A 15,555-nucleotide genomic window follows, 5' to 3' on the forward strand; every position below is an offset into this window, starting at 1 on the left:
GAGCTCTGATTTGCACAAGTAAAATCCAGTTCTGTTAATCCTTTGCCTTAAAGGGTGTTGAATTTTGTTTTGAGGTTTGGAAAGATACGAAGCAAGACACAACTGGACCCTCACATAGGGCTTATTAGTCTAAGCACAGTGGGATGAATTCATAAGCTATGAATTCAAATTCCTAGGAAGCACAAAATTCACATCCACGCTAAAAATGAACAAGCTTATTATTATACTTGGGGAATGACTTCAAGGTGCAAGGTTTTGTTCTTACAAACATTTATTTTCCTCCAAGTTTATGTTTTTCTGAAATGATGTGAAAAGTCTTCGTTCCCCTTTTCCCAAGTGTTGAGGTTCATTAAGTCAAGTCTTAACCATAGACTAATCTTCATCTCTTCAATAGCTTGTATGCTGATTTAGTTTCGTATGTAAATATTTATATTAGTTTTCCTCAGGGATTTATACATTGATATATATATATATATATGTATATATATTCCTGCAGAGATATAGACAAGCTTTCCCCTCCTCTTACCACTTGACAATACAACTGTAAGTGTGTTTACACAGCTGTTCCTTGGTCAAGGTCATTTGCAAGAGCAAGTCGGTTTCTGAAGAAATCTTGTTTGGTGGGTGAAGGATCCATTGAGGGGTTCTCATTACTTTTTTCCCTGTATTCTGATCCACTGGACCTAAAATCTCAGCACACAGATAAAGTACAGGTTGATTTGGTTTTAATTGTTTTCAAATATTTTATCTACCCAAATTGTTTTGCATTTGTAAAACAGTTGCCTGCTAGATCTGGAATCATTTTCACTCCCCTGAATTTCAAAACTTAAGATCTGTGTATCTCAAGTCTGCAGTGAACACACAGAATCTCTCTCTAATGCGTCATGGGGACAATTGTGACAACTGTGTATGTCAGTGTAAGTTACCATGTGAAAGCGTTGGAACAGGAATAAAGGCTCAAAAATATCTACCTTTGACTCAAGACAATAACTACTTGGCAGATTACCAAGGCCCTGAAATGAAAAAGGTTATCACGGGCCCTTGCTTCATCTAGGCATGACATTACAAACTCTTGCTTGTGCTTGTTTTCATTTTTAAAGGAAAGATTTATTGAAACCAACCACACATATTGCTACATTTGGTAGAACGCAGAAATCAATACAGTTATCTCAAGCACCACACAGGAGCCCACGACTAGTCAGGAGTCAACTCAGTCCATTTGAGCCCCCAGTTGAGGGTGCGTTCTTCCTTTCTCTTGGTTAAACCAGTTGGGCAATCCATTCCAGCTCTGTACCTTCTCCAGTCTGTTCATGTCAGAAGTCCCTAGAGGGAGGAGTCTTTCTAGAAATAACCTCTCATACAACTAGCCCCTGGGGCCCTCTCACTATTTAATTCCAGCTAGAATGGGTAAAACTAGCCCACTAACCAAGACCCTGTGTCTGAAAGAGATGCTCCAGAGCTCCTGTTCAAGTGACCCATGTCTCCATACCCTGCATCAGAAATGCTCTCCCTGAACACATATGCAGGACAACTGGCCTCCCAGCTCTTTCACGGTCATGGTTTGAGTCTTTGTTTGTTCGGGAGGTTTTTGTTGGTTATTTTTTGGGAGGGTTGCTTTACTTTGTTCTGTTTTGGTGGTACTGGGGATTGGCCCCAGCACCCTTCACACACAAGGCAAGTGCTCTCTATTGCTATATATCTATACCTAGCCCAAGTCCTTGATACTAATAATTATTCTTACTAATTATGAATCTATATCTACTGAGCTTATTGGGAAGAATTCAAACATCCTTTTCTAGTATAAAGTAAAAACACTGGACCTACAGAAAGACTAAAGATGTCTGGAAAGGTGATGAATGGACTAGATAGTTTTACTTCTCAATTTAATATCAGAAAAGAAGCCATAGCTACCCAGCATGCTTTTACTTGGTTAGAAAGGAGTACTTTCCCACTGTATCCCAGTAAATGGAGGAGAATTACTCTCTCTCAGCTCCAGTACATCTGGATACTTGTGAGATAAGAAGAAGGTATCTAGGTAGGGTGAACTTCTCTTTTCAAGGACCAGCCTCAAGTTCCTGGAAACAGACTCACATTCTCCCTAAAACTCCAGGCTTCCCTCCAGCTCAGATCATCCCTGGCTGGCACAGTTGTGGCCCAGACATTAGTAAGATGCACCTCGGCTATTCATTGTCTCCCTGTCTTCCGGTAGCTGGACGCCTAGAAGCCCTTGGTTTTAGGGCAGGAACTAGGAGTTAACTGCACATGTCTTCTCAGTTGTTCTCCCCATTCATCTACTGTGAGACTGCACCTCACAGTTTCCCTCTTCCCTACACCTCATCTCTCCAGACCCAACACGTCACACTTGGAGGTTCCCACATGCAACTGGAGTTTACCTGGAAAGGGGAAAGCTCTGATGTCACCACCAGCCCCAAGGACCACAGAAATCTTCACCAGTTGCGTTCCCATTTCTGAAACAAATGCCAAAATCGCCCTGTCTAGTTTCCACAAACTCAGCTCAGATGGTTGTTCTTTTTTAACTGCTCTTCTTACAAACTGTACCTCCTCTTTGTTTCCAGTACAAAAGTCTGTGCTTCTGAATATTAACTACTAAGTAGCTAGTGGCTAACTTGCTAATCGTTTTTCAAATCCGGAACTCTACTGCAGCAAAGCTCATTTTCACTTTTTTCAAGACAATCTGAGCTGACTCTATAATGCTCACCATTCTATAGGTATACCTGGACTAGTCCAAGGGTGTCGGGGTAAGTAAGTAGGGGGAAAACCTGCAGAGTCTAGACGGAGATAGTGTGTTTTCTTTTCATTCCTTTTCTTTGTAAAACACAGAAATGGCTTTTGAACACCCTACGCCCTCTGCAGGGCAAGCTGAGGGCCTATCTGAGCAGATACTAGAGGGGCAGTCGAGAACCCACGGTGGAGAGTACAGTGGCTGTCAATGTATCGTGACACACAGTCACCCACATCTCACAGAACTTCCTGTTAACCATCCTTCAAGTGACAGAGAAAAGAAATAGCCAAGGTGGGTAGGTCAGTAAGCACAGCTTAGCTACAGCTCAACCTGAAAAACCGGAGATGAGGAAGGGAGGTAAAAATCCAGTACCACAGACGTCTCTGACATGCAAGAGTTGGTTCTCTCATGTGAAAGATTATCCTCCTCGAAAGTGTTAGGGCATTCACATGAAGAGGTCGGAGGAGGTGGAGGAGCACCTGTTTTGTTAGCTAAACCAGTCAACCATGGCATTCACAGGGTGGTGAATGAGCACTCTAATTATATGCCATGTACTATAACGTGTAGCTAAGCTACCCTTACTTTGAACTACAAGCTCCAAATGGGTAGGAGCTATTTCGTGTATTTTGTGTGTGTGTGCTGGGGACAACCAAATACACTGAAGACACTTAAAAATAACTGATTTCAGATGACCTGCTGGGAAGCATTCCCAACCAGAGTTAGGTGACCTCAATTACTTATCCTTTCAAGCATCCCCTCTTGAATTTGCAAATCACATAGGAAATTAAATGAGATGGGATGGAACTGCGAAGTGGGTAAGAGGGAGGCTGGGGCTTGGGGGGGCGGTTCTGAAGAGAAAATGAGTATGAAATGATCAACTGATTCTTAGAGTCCTGCCTTCTGTTATATGGACTGTTCCGCAAAGGAGGCACAGACATGAACTGCTGAGAAGACACCAAACAAAGAGGACTCCCTGACATTCAAATTGGTGGGCCCTGCAGAACTATTCCTGACCGTGTGATGAGGAAAATCGATTTTGATGCAATTGGTGGAGGGGCTAGGATGGCTGGAATAGAAATAATCGTCTAAATTATGAAGTACTAAAGGGAAGAGAAAGGGTGACGGTAGATGGTGGATTCTTTATCTTCTAGTACCCACCGAATTGAGGATGAAGGCTGGAAGCACCGTCTACAGGCCTTACCCTTACACTGTCTTACGTGCTCTCTTCCCGACTGCTACACCCCAGCCAAGAATACTCAGTTACCCAAGTGTAAGAGTTAGTTGTACACAGACATGAAAAGCATCGGCCTCCGCTCTAACAACAGTCTGGGTTTGGGTCTGACAGTGTCCATGTGTATTCTCCTAGAGGGGACAGCTCCCTTCCACCTTATTCAGTCAGACATTGGCCTTTCAGAGCAGGTCTCTTCCCCAGCTTCTGAGAATCCCATTTAAGATGTGCAGTCACTTAACATGCTCAGATTTGAACTAGCAGACCTCATTCTGACCGACTCTGTACAGCTTTCGGGGATCTATGACCTGGTGTCTACCCAGGGCAAATGGGCCTGGGATGGAGACAATAGAAGGGTCACCCTTTTATTATCCTCAAATATCGTGGGCACTTTTTCAGAATATTTTTTATGATGTCAACTTGACTCTGCCTGTGGAGTCCTTCGGCCCTCCCAGCCTCAGAGGGAAGAGAACCCTTTCTCGGGTTTTCTGCTGCATCTGGCTCCATGCCTAGCTTCATCCCGAAGCAGCATTCTGGGTGTGTGGGGCCACCAGCCAAACAAGCCCCTATGGAACAAAAAGTGTGTCAGTGTAGACAGGACTGAACCTCCAGAGGGCTACAGGGGAGGAAGGCGGTAAGCCCCGGACGGAGCACAGCCGGCTCTCCAGGGCCTGCCGTGTGGACCTGGGCGGCCAGGCTCTGGGGGGGCCGGTACCCAGGGTTAGTGACTTAAGGCCACTGGGCTTGCTGCCAGCTGACTTCCTGACACACAAAATGGCTGACTTTGTTTCTACCTGCGCCTCATCTTTCACAAGAATCCAGGTTGAAGTCTTTAACACTCTCCATATAGATTTTTCTAGAAGAGAGAGTTTATCTTTCATCCTATACATTCCTGAGTTCAGAGTGCAAGTTCCTATGCAATGGCTGGGACCATGTCACTCATGGTCCTTTATGCATGCCTGGAATTATGCACAGATACAAGAATGGTGTATTTACATTTGAGTTAAAGGCACAGGCCCTTCCTGCTACCCCGGGGCCTCCCTGCCCTTTCTCTCTGTAATACCATACAGGAGTGTGGTCCTTAACAGACTTTCCACAGTCTTTAGATGAAAAACCAGAAGAAGCTAGCTAAGCTGCTAGCTTTAACCCTTGCCAAGACTCTGAAGAGCTCCCTAAGTACAAAGCTGTAGTGGGACGGTCTGCGTGGTGTTGACTGTCCTAGACCAGACCTTGCAAGCCAGGAAAGCCTGCCAGAGGAAGAATCATCGAAGTGGCTCCACCTTCACCTCCACTCAGGTAACCCTTGACATTTTAAATAGAGAGGACAGTGCCATTATTGTTGATAGTGCTATGACAGATGCAGACTGGTCTATGAGGATCTACTGGCCTTTTCTCTAAGACAAATGCCCCAAGTTGCAGGATGACTGAAGACAGTTAGCCAGTGTGAGTCTGGAGAGCCCCCGGTTTAAGTTGTCTGCAAGGTCTGTGGGGGCAGGGAGCTCCAGCAAGATTGCACGGCCTTCTCTTTGGGGGACCTTTAAAACTACAGGCCCAACACCACATCCATCTAGTTTGGGGAGACTTTTCAGACTGAGCTACAATAAAGCCAGAGTACACCTAAAGCAAATATACACACTGGAAAGGACTGGTGATTTCTCCAGCAATCTCCCACCCAGCGTAGGAAAACTTTGCAGAGAACCCAGGCAGAGTCATCTAGCTCCTATTTCAGAGAACTCACTCTGTCGTGAGTCTGCCAGGTCCAGACAGGTGCATTTCTACAGTGTTCCTCCTCCTCCTCCTCCTCCTCCTCCTCCTCCTCCTCCTCCTCCTCCTCCTCCCTTCTGCTAGTTCTGCCCTCTCAATACAAAGGGGCAGATCTGTCCCCTATGCGTCATGTAACTAATAGGCCATTTTGTTACATCTCTTTGATAAACAGGAACTTGTAAAGGAACCAAGGGCGGATCTATTGCTGATTGTTTTCCAACAAATACTGCTCAGTCATTATAAATGGTAGTGAGGAACAAATCGTTATTTCTTTTGGGGAATCTTATGACTTTAAAAAATATCCAACAGACTCAAGCCATGTGCATCCTTAGGAGTTTGGAGTTCTTCCGAAGATCTAGAGCCTAAATCTCCAGTTTAGAACTGGGAACTTGTCTACTTCTTCCAACTCATGTCATCAGCAGCTATAGACCAAGAAAAACCTAAATCCATAATCCAGAAGAGGAATAAACAGTTCTTAAGCCCCAGTCCCTACGTAAAGTGACTTGAGGGTCCAGCAACAGGCATGCATGCACTGGGTTGCCTAGCAAAACTGGAAGGAGACTGTAGGGCTGCGGTTAACTGCAGGGAAGGAGACAGACTGTAGGGCTGTGGTTAACTGTAGAACCGCTGTTCTTCTTTCCTCTTCCTCCTTCTTCTAGTAACAACAGGCAAGGACCAACAATCAGATACCCACTAATCTCAGCATCACCCTCCCATTGGAGGATTAGACAAATCATTAAAAAAAGAAAGAAAAAAAGGAAAGCCAACTGTAGGCTTTCCCTACTTCCTCTATCATCAAGACCAGTAACTACCTTCCTAGAAAAAGTGGCTTCCCAGTAAGTCTCCAAAGGCAACAATAACACCTTCATTTAATTTTTCTAGTAATTCAAATATAGACTTGAGATTGAAAAATGACTTACAATGATCTCTAAAAAGAGGAAGTAAATAACGAGGAGCTGTCCCTAACGGGGAGGAAGGCAGGCCTGAGGACCTGTGGAGGTAGACACAGCAGCCACCCAGGCAGGCAAGGGCTAGACTGCTGAGTCACGTGCTGCTCAAAGGTTAAGGGTCATCTCTCTCTTCCTTACATTTACGCTGGAGCCTGGCCCCACCTCCCAAACTGCAACACAGCACTGGCCAAATGTCTGGGAGGTAATGCTTCATGCAATAAGAAGACTCAGAAAGACCAAGGAAGGAAACATCTTTTGTTTCCCATCTACTATGGACACTCTGAAAGTTTTCACTAGGACCTGAGGCAAATCCACTCATTCAGGGAAAACCCTTACAAGTTCCAACACAAATTGCTCAGAGCCGGGATGCTGAGGCCCATGAGGGCAGAACGCTGGCATGCCTTCTCCACATGTGGAAGGTCTAACTGAACACCCAGCTCCCATAGAGGTACTCTGTGTCAGCCCATTGGCCAGGGGGCACCCTCTGCTCGCTCCCCTCAGGACACAGCTCTGGGAATGAGCAGGAAGGATTTTAACAAGTGGCAGGGGGGCTGAGTTTGCTTCTGTTCAGAAACTGGGTACAAACACTGAACTTGAACCAGTTGTGTTGAGACCGGGCTACTCAGTAATGAATACTGTAAAAACCTCCACCTTCTGCCAAAGGGCAGAGTTACAACACTGTTTATCTAAGGGCTACTCACTTCTTTTTAAAGAGCTTGCGGAAGGAGCTGCGGAAGCCCCCTTTCTGGTCTTGCCTGGGGTTTTGATCGCTGAAAGAAGTCTGCTCACTCTCTCTTTCCTCCTTTGGGCAGAATCGGGTGGCATCCTCTAAGTGCATCTCCTGAAAACACAAAAGAGGCACGTTTTTTTACTCTTTTCCAAAAAGTCGCTACCCTGGCTGTGGGACAGTTAACTCTGCTGCCTGCCTCTCCTACCCCCATGACTACCTGTGGGTTCCAGTCCCAGCCAAAGCACACCTAGGGTGACGGAGTGAGGAGGTGGGAAGAGGAACACTGTCCGAGTGTAATTCTCTCTACAAATCGAGGCAAACCGACCACAGCAGAATACACCAATGAAGAGAAGAAAATAAAGGAAGTTGGCTAACAACAAAAGGCACAGACTGTACGGCGGATGGGATAGCTCAGCATGCAGAAGCACTTGCTACACAGGCCTGAGGACCTGGGTTCAATCCCTGGAGCCTGCCTAAAGGTGGAAGGAGAAAGTGGGCCCCTCAAATGCCCTCTGTCCTCCTCTGCCTTCTATTGCTGGGATAAATAAAGCCATGATCCGACAGCAGCTTCGGAAAGAAAGGTTTATTTCATCTCACGCTTGCAGATAACAGTCCAGCACTGAGGGGAGTCAGGGCAAGAGCTCAAGGAGGGCAGTGGCCTGGAGACAAGAACCGAAGCCTAATCACGGACGGACCTTCCGTCCTGGCTTACTCTCCATGGCTTGCTCAGGCTGATTCAGAACACTGCCTGGGCCCAGCACCCCTCCCGCCCCCCACCGCCGCCACAGAGGACTGGACCCTCCCTCCTCTATCACTAGTCCATGAAAACGCCCCTGAGGACCTGGCTCCAGCCTTCTGATAAAGGCATTTCCCAGCTGACGCTTCTCTTCCCAGATGACTCCTGTTTCTGTCAAGCTGACAAAAAAAAAAACCTAACCAGGACATTTCTGACCTTGATATACTTGCCCTGGCACACACAATAATAATGAATATATTTTTCTTTTATGTGTACGGGTGTTTTGCCTGTGTGTATGTCTGTGTACCATGGGTGTATGCCTGGTACTGAGGGAGGGGAGGCTAGAAGAGGGCATTGGGACTTCCAGAACTGGAGTCACAAACAGTTGTGAGCCACCATGTGGGTGCTGGGAATTGAACCTGGGTCCTCTGGAAGTGCAGCCGGTGCTCTTAACCACTGAGCTATCTCTATAGCCACCATTAATAAAGGAAATAAACTCTGCACTGGTATCACTTGTGTCTTGCTGAGTAAGCCAATACTCGACCCCTGGTATCTCTGGGTATGCTTCTCCTTCTACAAAATAAGAAAACTTAATATTAAGGGGGTTTTGCTACTGTTGTTGTTTGCTTTACTTTTGAGGGACACAGAGATCAACAGGATGCTATCAACAATGTAACCATAATTTTAAAGTCCTGTTCCTAATTCTGTATTTTAGTGGAGAGTAGTTTTTAAGAGGTCAGACCTGTTGAGAAATGTCTAACTGGTGTGTCTAAACTTGGCTTTCATCCTACTTATGTAACTCAGTGCATAGTTAGAGTACAATTAAAAATAAAGACACTTCTTGTATGTGCTTATTTTTAAATGTGAGATGTGTTACCATGTGCACCCATACTGATTTTTTTTTTTTTTACTGTGTATTTGAGCTGTGTTACGTCTGTGTGAGGGAGTTGGATCAACTAGAACCTGAGTTACAGGCATTGTGAGCTGTCATGTGGGTGCTGGGGATTGAATCTAGGTCCCCTGGAAGAGCAGCCAATGCTCTTTACTGCTGAGCCATTTCTCCAGGCTAGGTGCACACATACTTAAGTACATATATAAGTATGTGTTGGGTATGCACACAAACTTACACCCCACATGAACAGAATATTTTCCTTGAGGTGACGGTGATTTCAAAGCAATCTAGAAGCAGCTGTCAACTTGAGTGACTCTAAGAAGTCAAAGCAGAAAGCACACCAGGACAGCTGACTGCCTGCTGACAGAGGAGCAAAGCACGGGCAAGAGGTCTGCCTAGGAAACGTCTAGATCTGACTTTGAGACCTTCACTTGGGGTTGTAGCAGCCAACCTGGAAAGTCTGAGATGCTGCTAAGATTTGAAACTTCATAACTAAAGCACGGAGACCAGCATCCTGGCAGCTTAGTGCAATGTTTCTCAAAGCATGCTCCTGGCACCCAGGACCATCTACACTTGCTTTTTCCTTAAAAACACAGATTCTTAAGCCTGGAGTCTCTGAGTCAGAATCTCTAGCGTATACATAATTGCTGTACATACTTATATATGAAAACCAGTTTCAGGCAAGCTTCTGCCCAATGCACTTACTGTTTATGGCAAACACCTAACTATGAGTCCTAAATAGTAGTTTCTGACTCAGTAGGTCTGGCTCTAATTTCTGGATTGATAAAATTTATAAAATATAAAATTAGGCTGGGTCGTGGTGGTGCACTCCTTTAATGCCAGCAGATGGGAGGCAGAGCCAGGTGGAAACCCTGTCTCGAAAATATATTCATTATTGCATCCACCACTACCTCCAAGACCACATTTTGGGAGGTGTCTGTGGGGACTAACGCAAGGCTATACTGCTAGCCAAAACACCTGCTCAATGATAGAACATCCCGACTTAGAATTTAGGAGACCATAGAAGGAAGGAGCTTGGTTTTGCCTCCTGTCATGTGGACCTCCATTAAAGTAGTCTTTAACTGGGATCCACACCAAATTCTCCATTCATTATTGTTTATAAATTGTTTAAGGAAAATCTGTCTGTGGAACCATGGTCTTACTACTGTCTTTAGTTGGTACAGTATTTCATACTTTACAAAGCGTACTCTCAAACTACCTTGTCGGGTCTGATCTTTATGACACTGTGAGGTAACCTGCTTCCTAGAAATTATGAGCACATTGATTATTTGGGATGAGGGATGGGTCCACATGCCAGGGCACATGTGGAGGTAGAGAACAGTGCAGGAATCAGCTTGCCTTCCACCATGTAGGTTCTAGGGGTGGGATGCAAGTCATCAGGCATGGGGACAAGTGCCTCTGCCTGCTGAGCAACCTCACCAGCCAAAATTTCAGTGCTTTTTGTTTGCCTGTGTGTGAGTTCAGGCACGCAGGCGCCAGGGAGCCTTTGTGGAAGTCAGAGGCAACTCCTGAGGAGTTGGTTCTCCCCTGCCATCTTGTAGGATCCGGGCCAAAGTCAAGCCTTCAGGTTAGCAGCTCTACCTGCTGAGCCATCTTGCTGTCCACTCAATGTCTCCTTTTTCATGTCAACTTATTGTTATCTGTATTGGTGTTCTGTCATCTATGTCTGGCACCAAGTGCATGCCTGATGCCCAAGGAGACAAAACGTAGACATCAGATCCCAACAGTTTCAGACTGTTGTGAGCTGCCATGAGTGAGGGTCCTGGGAATTGAACCTGGGTCCTCTGGAAGAGCAGCCAGTGCTCTTAACTGTTGAGCCATCTCTCCAGCTCCCTAAATATCTTATTTTCATAGATAAGAAAACTGGAGGCACAGGGGAGCCTGTCCAAAGCAGGCAACTACTTGGTATCCGAGCCTGGGTTAGAACCTAGAGTTCCTACTACCCAGTCAGGTGCGTTTCACACTAAAGCACACTGTCTTTCTTCCTGCCTCTCAATGAAGACCTAAGACCGGCTTTAGGTCTTCTGGTCACAGGTGGGGTACAGCAGACTGAAGCCCAATGGTTTTGCTCACCCCAACAGCTGAGTACGGACCCCTTTAAGGATATAGTTTCACAGGGTTATCGTGTGCAGCTGATGTCCCAGTCCTAGCCCTACCTTAAATACAGATACACACACATAAACACATATACACATGCATAAACATGTATATCTACACACACACACACAGCCCCTTCTCGAATGAACTCTGCATGATTCTTCCTTGGTGTCTCTTGACCTGATTTGGGTCTTCACGTGTTAGGGAATGTTGGCATATTGTTACTGCTATGTGTTCACACATGAATTAGGGCAAAAAAACTCACATTTTTATGAACATGTAAAATAAAAGCTTTCTTTCTTTCTTTCTTTTTCTTTCTTTCTTTCTTCCTTTCTTTCTTTCTTTCTTTCTTTCTTTCTTTCTTTCTTTCTTTCTTTCTTTCTTTCTTTCTTTCTTTCTTTCTTTCTTTCTTTCTTTTCTTTCCGAGATAAGGTTTCTCTGTGTCATTTTGGTGCCTGTCCTGGATCTCGCTCTGCAGACCAAGTTGACTTCAAACTCACAGAGATCCGCCTGGCTCTGCCTCCCGAGTGCTGGGATTAAAGGCGTGCGCCACCACCGCCAGGCATAAAGGCATCCTTAAAGCACGGACTACAAGTCTTCTAAGCTTGATGTAAGGTTGTGCCTGCATCCCTGTTTAATCTGGTACTATTAATTCCCTTCTATTTCCCCTTTTAATGAACTCTCCAGATTACCTAAGATTGATTTGTCTCAGAAATTTTACCCAAGAAATTTTTTTAAGGTTTAGAGTCAAGAAACCAGAGACAGAAGAAAAATCTCAGACTCCTGAAGAATGTGAGCGGTTTTGCTAGACTACAGTATTGGGTGTCCTTCTCCTCTGCAGTTTGATTCCTGGAACCCAGGTGGGCAGCAAAACTCCAGGGCTTGCCATGATTCATTCCCCTCCTGTTTCTGGGGCCTTCTTTCCATCTTTCCCAGCATGCAAAAAGGAAAAGCATACTCAGTTGTTCTATGCCCGAGTCTTTTTTTTTTTAAGCTTCATTACCTGGCTGTTCCCTCATAGCTTCTAAGCAGCTTTTAAAATTAACTCAGATATTCAATGTACCTAGAGTGCATTCTCTAACATGATCACCCCAAGAGGCTTTAGAGATCCCTCCTATATGCCCCCAGTTCATCGTAATTCCAGGTGCTAAGCCTGTGGGGCATTCTGGACTGTTTATTTCTGAAGCTCCAGTAATTAGCACACGGAGCTGGTACACAGCAGGCACCGTGTTGCCTGGGAAATCAGATGAGTCTGTAATCAACTTGACCCACTCTCTTGAAATGAGTGAAAAAGTGGCGGCACAGGTGAGTGCTATCATGTTAATGAACTTAATCAATGGTTTCTGTCACATTGAAAACCCGTGTGTCTGCCCAGGAACTGCCTGCCTCCTCGTGGTTGTGGGTTGGAACACACTTTTACGTACTCCAAGGCTTGGAGACACCAAGGACAGCCATCAACATGCCTCAACATTCATCGAAGCTAAAGGTGCATTGGAGTCAATACAGCCTTTGCTAAGAAAGCATGCGGAAAATGAATTCTCTTTGCAACCAGCTTCGAAGCCGAGACACTGAGACGGGGCAACTTGCATCCTCCCCGGATAAAAAAGAAAGACAGGTGGAAGCGGCTGGCTAGCACACGCCGCTCTCGGGATTTTGCACGTTTGGACCAAGAGGTGCACCGAGCAGGCGGTGCATCCTAAAGAAGAAATTAATTCACTCATTTTTGTCATTGTCTAGGTGTGCGTCTCTCCCTTCCTCTTGCTGTGTCTCATCTCTCTCTCTCTCTCTCCTTGCCTTCGTGCTCTGGGTGTGGTACCCGCCCCGCCACTCGCCTTCGAATGCCACCCAGGTGACTTGCCCAGCAAGTCACCACGCGTGCACGGGCTCCGCCTCCGGGCCCTCCCTCCCCGCCCAGGGAACCGGGGTTGGGGTTGGGGTTGGGGTGGTGGGTGGGGGTGGCCCTGAGATTCTAGGCCCCCCGGGGGTTGGGGGGGCGCCGAGGCGGGGCTTCGGCTCGGTTTTACTTTACCCTCCTTACTTCCAAATAGGTCTGTTTTTCGCTTTGGGACCTCTGTTGGGGGAAGAAGGTCCGCGGCGCCCCGCGGGAGGCGGCGGCGGCGGCGGAGGCGGTGGGGCCGTGGGGGGCGGCGGCGGCGGCGCGCTCGACCTTGAGCGGCGCGCGGCCGCCGCTGCTGCTGCGCGTGCTGTAGAGGCGCGGGGCCACGCCCTCGGCGGGCGGCGTGCGCGGGAACTCCTTGAGCGAGCGGCTCAGCGGCTTGGCCTTGCCGTGCGCCTGCGCCTGCGCCTGCGCCTGCGCCGCCGCGGCCGCCTCCAGCTTGTAGGCGCTGCTGCTGCTGGCCGGCGACGTGGCGCTCTTGGGCAGCGGCTGCAGCGCGTGCTCGGGCCGCTCGGCCTCCATGGCGAAGCTGACGGGCCTCAGGAAGCAGATGTCCAGGCTGGACTCGGAGGAGGCGGGCGAGCAGTTGTCGAAGAGCGCCGGCGCCTGGAAGGGCTCCTCGTCGTAGGGCGCGGGCAGCGCGAAGATCTCGCCCCCGTACTCGAACTCCTCGTAGCCGGCGGGGACGAAGCCCCGCGCGTCCGGCAGGAGCTCGGGCGGCCCGCGCAGCGAGCGCTCCACGTTGCCCAGCGGCTCGGCCGGGGACGGCTCGAAGTCCATCTCCGGGATGGATTGCAACGGCCCGGCGAGCGCCTTCACGTCCTGCTCGGCCGCGCAGAACTGCGCCGGGGCCAGCAGGCTCTCGGGCCTCTCGTGCTTTCTGCCCTCCATCTCCCAGTCCCCCGGCTTGCCGGGCTGCATGCTCTCCATGAGGCTCTGCTGCTGTTGGCCTTTCTTCGTCGTGGGCATCAGATGTCTTTAAAGGGGGAAACAACACAAGACAGACGATCAAACAGTGCTGAGCTCTCTCCAAGCCAAGCAGCCCGAGGCCAGCTCCTCTCCTCCCCTCCCAAATGCCGTCGTCGTCTTGGGTGACCTACCAAGCTCCACTAACTAACTAGGGAGCTCTCTCAGGAATCCCTAGATCCGCCTGGAAGAGTGGGAACATCGGCAAGGAAAGGCATCTGTCTCGACTTCCAAGCTAAGTCACTTAGGCATCTCATGGCCGACAGACAAAGGCTGACGTTATCACTGGACTGGTGGAAGCTCCGAGCCTCCCTGCCACCAGGCAACTCCCGAGACCTCCCTTTTCAATTTCTCGCCCTTTGCTGTGGCAGCGTCACATACAGAATACTGGAAAGTGAACTTGATACTGCCTCTAGATCTTCCCACATGAACAATTGTGTTCCGAAATAAACTGTTCAACTCTGGATGGTAATAACACAGGATAACAGGATAATCAAGAGTAGCCCTGGCTGTCCTGGAACTCACTCTGTACATCAGACTGGCCTGATTAAAGGCGTGTGCTACCACCGCCTGGCTAAATTTGGGACCTCTGCAAAAGCACTATATACTTTGTTGTTTTGGTTTGGGTTTTGTTTTGTTTGAGGATAAACTCAAATGTGTAAAATTTACATTTCTATAATAAACTTTTTAAAAGTTTCGTGGCTGTAAAGCATCTTGATTGTGATCTCAAATGAACACCCACAAAACATTAATACAATGTAAAAGCTACCTGAATTTACCCAGGGTCTCTAGAGTTTTGTTGTCTGGGACCACACAGCAATGTTTACAGTTTAACAATATAGCACACCCATCAAATAGGATTTTTGTTGTTTTGCTTATTTAACAGACAGATATAAATGAACTACTGTACACTGACCAAAATTTTTATTCTATTTATATTTTAATTCTTCGCCAGAAATGTATATGGACGCGTATGTGATACTAACACTGAGTATCTTTTTTTAAAAAAAGATTTTATTATTTATTATGTGTACAGTGTTCTGTCTGCATATATGCCTGCATACCAGAAGAGGGCACCAGATCTCATTTTAGATGGTTGTGAGGCACCATGTGGCTGCTGGGAATTGAACTCAGGACCTCTGGAAGAGTAGCCAGTGCTCTTAACCTCTGAGCCATCTCTCCAGCCTCTAACACTGAGTATCTTAAGGGATTGCAAGACATCAATCTTACAATGAAACTTAGGACTCACATTTACAGATCTGAAAAAAAAAGTGACCTTACACCAATACTCTTATTTTGGAATATTGATACTTTTATTTTCCCTACACAGAATGTAGTAACAGCCATAGTTTTGCCTGGGTATAATGCAGACCTTTCCCCCTCTGTTTACTGTACACTGCTTCAAGAGCTGAAGGAACTCACAAAGTGAATTTCTACTTTCCACCCGTTAGCACTTTCTAACTCTGCCTCTTAGCGTTCTCTGGGATCCAAGCATCAGATCAGCTGCTCGGCTGTTAATATAGCAACAGAT

The 15,555-nt window shown here is 47.0% G+C and overlaps 1 protein-coding gene across 1 annotated transcript in view; it reads right to left on the minus strand.

Moving 5' to 3' along the window:
• Window positions 1-253: 253 nt before the first annotated feature.
• The window catches only part of Arhgef33 (Rho guanine nucleotide exchange factor 33), an 81,256-nt gene continuing 65,954 nt past the window's right edge, over window positions 254-15,555 (minus strand). Inside the window, exons 16-18 of the mRNA XM_059248289.1 lie at window positions 13,191-14,034; window positions 7,387-7,526; window positions 254-683 (exon numbers count right to left, since the gene is read on the minus strand). Coding sequence (XP_059104272.1) covers window positions 554-683; window positions 7,387-7,526; window positions 13,191-14,034 — 1,114 coding nt within the window. The 3' untranslated portion in view covers window positions 254-553. The remainder of the gene's footprint in view (window positions 684-7,386; window positions 7,527-13,190; window positions 14,035-15,555) is intronic.

Source organism: Peromyscus eremicus, chromosome 22, assembly GCF_949786415.1.
Source record: "Peromyscus eremicus chromosome 22, PerEre_H2_v1, whole genome shotgun sequence".
In the NCBI taxonomy this organism is placed as follows: domain Eukaryota; kingdom Metazoa; phylum Chordata; class Mammalia; order Rodentia; family Cricetidae; genus Peromyscus; species Peromyscus eremicus.